At 33.6% G+C, this 6,912-nt stretch overlaps 1 protein-coding gene and 2 long non-coding RNA genes across 3 annotated transcripts; all 3 read left to right on the forward strand.

Moving 5' to 3' along the window:
• Positions 1-59: 59 nt before the first annotated feature.
• On the forward strand, positions 60-386 carry LOC109589077 (uncharacterized). Its single transcript, XR_002188510.1, has 2 exons — positions 60-313; positions 347-386. It is a non-coding gene; the product is annotated as an uncharacterized LOC109589077 (long non-coding RNA).
• Positions 387-1,085: 699 nt separating this feature from the next.
• Positions 1,086-2,291, forward strand: LOC109589078 (uncharacterized). Its single transcript, XR_002188511.1, has 3 exons — positions 1,086-1,137; positions 1,184-1,307; positions 2,114-2,291. It is a non-coding gene; the product is annotated as an uncharacterized LOC109589078 (long non-coding RNA).
• Positions 2,292-2,892: 601 nt separating this feature from the next.
• Positions 2,893-3,684, forward strand: LOC105315150 (kelch domain-containing protein 3-like). Its single transcript, XM_020005201.1, has 2 exons — positions 2,893-2,923; positions 3,080-3,684. Exons 1-2 carry the CDS (start codon positions 2,911-2,913, stop codon positions 3,607-3,609), a joined length of 543 nt encoding a protein of 180 aa, XP_019860760.1. The 5' UTR covers positions 2,893-2,910; the 3' UTR covers positions 3,610-3,684.
• Positions 3,685-6,912: the final 3,228 nt, after the last annotated feature.

The following is a 6,912-nucleotide window of genomic DNA, read 5'->3' on the forward strand; positions in this document are numbered from 1 at the left end:
CGGAACATTGTTACAATAATAAAGACTAACACATTCAAATGCAATATACCTTAACCAGTTATATGAAGAAGAGGAAACATGTAGACACATGATACTAACCTCTTTATATCTATTACCATCCCTCATACCAATAATACTCACATTATTCCTCAGTAGCTGTTGCTCTAGTAGACTAGTAGTGTCTAGTGTATATGTACCAGGAGACAGGTTGATAAGGATACCTGATGAACAGTTGTATTGTAGAGTAGCAGTTCCTTGTATAGCTAGATCAATAGTAGCACAAGGTGTTTGAACTCCTCCAGTCCAACAAGAGGTATTGTCGATACCATCAGATGAACTGACATAGATCCTACACTCCAAACCAGCAGCAGAATATACTAGAACAAGAGAAAGGAGAGAGACAAGAACCACTTTAGGTAGCATTATTCTACCAAGTACATGAAAATACTTCTCCCGCCTCTAAAAGGAAAAATGAAATTGATAATGTAGTGGGGTGATAGTGAACTAATATATACCATCCCACTAAAGTATCATTTTCATTATTTCTTTTTGGGGTGGGAGAAGAGCATTTCCATTATCATGTATGTGATTGTTTACATATCTGTGTCATTTGATTTCTTTCCTCACAAAAATATGAAAAAGTACATCCATTGATATTGACATTCTAGCATTTTCATGTACATGTATGTTTATGCATTTGCTGCTGTTGTATCCTATAGCTAGAATTTGTTTACTTTTTTTCTTTCGATCTGTCTGATTCTTTTAATCTGTTGCTGGCTATAAATTAACAACAATGACTGGTCATTATCTTTGTTAATGCCCTCAAATTCGTGGCCAGTTCCTATACTTGTACATGTAGCTCTACATTATGTATACATGAACATGACAACATGTATTGTATCAACTGAGTGACATTATGTGTTTCGTGAACTTTATTTATATAAGGTGATTGGACTTGTTGATTTGTCTTTTTCAGGTCATGTCTAACTCCATCAACATTGATCCTCTATCATCTTCCTATGTATTTATTTGGTGTTATTTTTCCTTTCTTTCAGGTGGTGACTATCTTTTTCTGGGTATTGTATGCAGTAGATAGGCAGCTCATCTATCCAAAGGTTATGGACAAATATTTCCCTAGTTAGTCTGTTAATAATAGTCAGTATAATATTATTTATTGTCACAGGATCAAAGGTAGAGGATGTATTACTGGAGGATCCTGATAGCATTAGCATTGGCAATTTGAAAATTATTATTCATGAAAAGTTTGGAGCTAGTTCCTATTGAAGCACATAAGCTAATATTTAAAGGTCAGCTATTAATTTTATTGTAGCACAGACTATTAATGTAGCTATTAATGTTAGCTTTGCCCGCTTAAAATTTACCGATCACCAAAATTTAGCAAATTCATCAAATATAAATGCCTCCAAAATTTCCTGCTATACAGTATTAATATCCTTATGCTATGTAAAAAGTTCCAGCTCTTTCTAACAAATAATTTTCAAATCATTTAAAATCTTTAAATTTTAGAAAAGTACTCTGTAATATACCCGTGTTTTTTTTTCTAAAAATTGGCCCAAAATGACTCCCAATTTTTATTACATTTTCTACTTACATGTATATGTAGTATAATGCTAGCATGTTACTTAGTACAGGGTATGTACATGTATATCACCAAAAATCATTTGGGGGAATTATTCTCAATTTTTATTACATGTTTTTGATGCATACACATACACATACATGATACACAAGTATGATATGTATATGTAAAATAATATTGTGCAGAAACTTTTTGCTAATTTAGATCAAAATTGGTTTTTTACTAATGTTTTTGGTCAAAGATCCTGTAGTACAGGGTTTTGACCAGCTGTTTGAGCAATTTTGTCCAAAAATGACAAAAAATGATTTTTTATTATTTCCGATATTCATATTCCATTATAATGTACATGCATGACTTGTGGGATTGACCCCCTTCAATTCAAATTTCATTCCTATACCTACATTTACATGTACATATGCCTATGACCTACTAACATATTATAAATGTAATTAGAAAAATACGCTTTTATCTCTTTGTAGAATGATATCATGAACTCTATGTGTATATATTTAGGTACCTTCTGCCACAGGAACTCTTATGAGAGGAAAGAGAAAGGCACTAGTGGTACACGTTATTATTAATGGTACACTAACTGATATATCAACAAATTTAATCATTATTATTTAATCATTAATGTGATATATTAACACATTCAATCATTAATGGTACTACCTGATAAGTTAACTGATAGAATCAAAAATAATAAATTATTTTTGTTCTCTTTGTATGAGTTTTAATTAATCTTAGCCAATTTCTGTATTTTATTTTTATTCTAAATAATTCTTTTGATGAGAACTTAAGTTAGGTAACTGCGTATAGATCTAGTACTCATGCAAAGGTTTTATACAAGACTAGATACACTTGTTCTTGAAGTAACTAGCTCTTTCAGGAGGAGCCTTTTGCCATATCACTTTGACCTGGTCAAATGATCTTAATCAGTGTATTGTAAATGTTATCTTATTATCTTACTGTGCATGTACAAGACTACCATTATTATGGCAGCCAAAATTAGACACTGGGGACATTATGCACATGTACATTCTTCTAACATGTATGCTATGCTTCAAGGGAGGGTTGCACATGAACATTAAAATGAAGACTGATTATTGCTAATCAACGTAAACTACCCAAATAGACTATTGTTAGTTGCATTTTTGCATTACACTTGATTTGGGAAGTTTATTATTAGAGCTTGCTCAAGTTGCTGCATATTTTTCTATCTACTTCCGCTTCCTGCATTGGTATATGGTGTGGTCTGAAGTGATGTCATACTTATGACGCAACTTAGGTGGGGCTGGTATTTTTCAAGAATGGCATCTAAAAGTGAGGGTCACTATTCTCTTCTCTTTGTATCTCTTTCATTCATTCTTTGTCTCTCTTACTCTCTCACTTGCTTTACTCCTCTGTATCCTGTCCTTATTCTAAGGCTCATCACTATATTACTGTTACTCTGTTACTGGTACCTCTTGTTCTCTATAGACTATCAACCAGTGGAGAGATATGGACACTCCACAGTAAAGGTAGGAGACTACCTTTATATGTGGGGTGGAGACCAGCCTGATCTCCCCGAGACACATGATAGTGAAATGAAAAAAGAAATGACGTCATTAATGGATATGTGTCATTTACCAACTGGGAAATGGGAGCAGAGGCCTACAAATGGTAACCCTCCACTGGGTGTCTGGGGATATTCATCTGTTGCTATTGGAAAGGAAATTTACTACTTTGGTGGGTATTGTGGTCATTCTGGCTGCTATCATAATAGTTTGCATTCTTTCAACGTGGATACATTCACCTGGAGGGAACTTTCTCCTTCTACTTCTGATCATGGTCCAATGATGAAGGCCAACTGTGGAATGGTAGCACTACATTCTGATGGTGAGGACTACCTTGTAGTAATTGCAGGAAAGGGATCATCTTCCAATGATGCACTTAAAAATCAACCCAGTGCCAAGTATGCACGTAGTAGATGTAATGAAATACATTATTACAAGATATCAGCAGGTTAGTTATTCTGGGGTTCTTGCCAGGCTGTGTATGAAGGGCATAGCGTTCTTCTTAAAAGCAATAGAGCCTCAATTAGGGCTACTTATTGTACTTGTTATGCTTTTTAAAATTCAAATTGCTTGAGAATGGCATAATTTTGTAGCATTTTTGAATGGAAAAAAACATTTACACTTATTATGCCTATATGCTAAGTGTGGCTGAGGTCAAAAAGATCATGCATCGCCTTCAATTATAGTATGACATGTGTCTAATTAGTGTGATACTGTTACTTGTTTAATTGTCGTGTGTATTACACTTTTGAATCACAAATTATGCATACATGTAATTAATTATTATAAGCAAACATATGTAAGACTGTAACTTTCTAAATAAGAATATGAATGAAATAATTAAACTAAAATAGCTATTAGTAGACTATTATCACTGATGCATGTACCAGAATAGCTAGATTATAGTAATCTTCAAATATGGACACCCCCTGCACCTGTCCTTTATTTGTACAGGTGTGGTGTGTGTGTGTATCCATACATGAGTGTATCTGTGTGTGTGTGTGTGTGTGTGTGTGTGTATCATGTGATAGTGATATGTGTCTATGCATGATGTGTATGCATAAATAATAATGTACACATATATACACATACATGTACATATGCATGGTGAATGTGTATGTAATATGTATGCGTAAAAAATGTTTTTGTACATTATTATTAGATCAATGGATATCTCCTGTTGTTACTGGAGACAGACCACCTCCTATTAGTTCCTTCACTCTAACACCAGTTACTAATAACACTGCAGTAATGTTCGGAGGTTATACTCCTAATGGGGCCAGTAATAAACTGTATATGTTAAGTTTCACTAAGACATCAGTGGTGAGTTAACAGAATAACATTATAAAATTTTTGTTAAATAAATCAAACAATATTTTTTAAATGTGTATGGCTACTATAAAGCTGATATAGTCGCTGCAAAAAAGTGATTGAAAGTGTCTGTGAAATGCAAAAATTAGAATTATCTAATTCTTACATTACACCTGCATTTTACAGGCACTTCTGGTTGTACCATATTGCAGTGTGCATCAGCCTATATACTGCTTATTTTTCAGGGTATATCAGAAGTACCTAATCCCGAAGGATCAGTAGAATGGCCCGAAGAAAGATGGGCTCATTCCAGTGTTTTGATTGACACTAGCTCAGGACCACATTTACTTGTGGTGGGTGGATGGGGTACCAAAAACAGTTGGTTATTGGACATTAATAAAAAAATATGGCAAGAACAGGTAATGATGATACAAGTTATACTAAAATGAGCTTTGTAATGCATATACATATAATGTATTCTCTGTTTGCATGTGTCTGTTTATTTTGCCTTCCTGTCTTTGGGGTTTTTAAACAAAGTATACATATATTCATTTCAAAAACAAGTGCTTGTGTGTCTGCATGTATTCACAGTTATGAGTGGATTAGCAGTGCAGTGAGCAACCACAGAAATGATTTGTTATATTCTGAGCATACTCAATGACGCATGGCTATTTATACAGAATTTTTATGAATTACCAAGTAAGACTTCCATCATCAATATTTGGATTTTGTAAATGATTTGTGAAATTGACACTGACAATGTAAATTATAAATTTGTGAGAATTAAATCAGTAAAATAGATTTTATAGGCAACCCAAAAAATTGCTCTTTGCAAAATGCATACAATAAGTAGGCCTGCAACACAAACATTAACCTGGTTTCCATATAGCTGAGGCTGTTATATGTATTCTGCAGTGGCGGTTAGATTTTTTGTAGTTAGACTTGGACTCTACCTATCTCCACAATTTTTGCAACAGCATTGTATTGGATTTATGGAAACTAGCCTTTATGTACTTTTAAATTTTTTTGCAAGGAATAGATCAATTTTTTGAATATTTATTTTGAAGATTTAATATTTAAAAGCTTACACTCTTGCAATTCTGTACCAAATTAAATTGATTTTCATGGATTTTATATTTTTGAATTGTCAAAGAATTGCAAAATTTATAAAATTTAAAGCCTTCAAATTTTTGTGCTATACAGTATGCATGTGTGTTGCAATTAAAATCCATGTTTTTAGTTTGCAATTGACCAATCAGATTGCCGCTTATTGGTAACTTATTGGTAACTTATTAGTAACTTATTGGTAACTTACTGAGTTAATTTTATAGATTAACTTACCAGTCAATGTAACTTGGAGATATGATCATTCTCTCTTAGTGTGGAGTGTGACACCAGCAACTAACTGGATAATTGAGTTTGGGGGAGAAACATCATACAAAGATACAACAGTTATTGAACTCAGTAAGTACATGTACACAGTAGTAGATACAATGTGTATTAAATATGTAATGATTGTAATCATAATAATACAACGAAGCAAGTATTTCGTATAATGAATATTAATTTTACTGAGAGCATTTGATGTATACCTATGATACAAATTATTACCAATTCATTCCTGCTATGTACAATAGTGAAATATAATGACTGTAGAAACACTGATATTAATAGGAGCTAGAGTGAATGAAATATTATTATCAGTGTATTTATGTAATAGTTAATACATGGGGCGGCGTGTTCTATCTGATTTATCCACACGAGCTTCCGGTCGAGTCGCTAAAAATAGCGCACGAGGCCGAAGGCCGAGTGCACTATTTTAGCGACGAGACCGGAAGCGAGTGCAGATAAATCAGATAGCGCACGACGCCACATGTATTAATTGTTTTAGTGTATGCAGCAAAGATTGCACGTGCTCTGCTATCACTGATATCACACTGCTGCACATTAAATAAATGAGTGTGCTATTTATAATATCACACTGTGGTGGGAGTGTTCTGTGGGTTTTATCACAACTGTTAGGCCTTTGATCTTTGCTGCAACTATACATTAAATATACAATAATATTTTCATGTGGTCAACTGTGTAAACTGACAAAGGTCACACATACAATGATTAAAAATGAATCCATCAATATCTATAGTAACTAACTGTAATTATTATCTTCTTCTCCACAACTTTTGTTACTGTATAGGATATACTAGTGATAATGATTGGTCTACTAGTGTAATACCTCTGGACCAGTATCAAGATCAACTAAGAAGAAGGATACTGAGTGATTGGGAGAATTTGGGAATGGAAAAACAGCTTCAAATAGTTCAAGATCATCTGCAACAAAGAGAGAGAGAATTTTATCAGGAACAGCTTCAAAGAGAAATAAAAGAGAAGGAGCAGATACAGCAAGATCAAAACAAAAAACAGCTACAGCTTCTTCAAGAAAAGGCG

Source organism: Amphimedon queenslandica, unplaced genomic scaffold (assembly GCF_000090795.2).
Source record: "Amphimedon queenslandica unplaced genomic scaffold, v1.1 AMPQUscaffold_11652, whole genome shotgun sequence".
Taxonomy (NCBI): Eukaryota; Metazoa; Porifera; class Demospongiae; order Haplosclerida; family Niphatidae; genus Amphimedon; species Amphimedon queenslandica.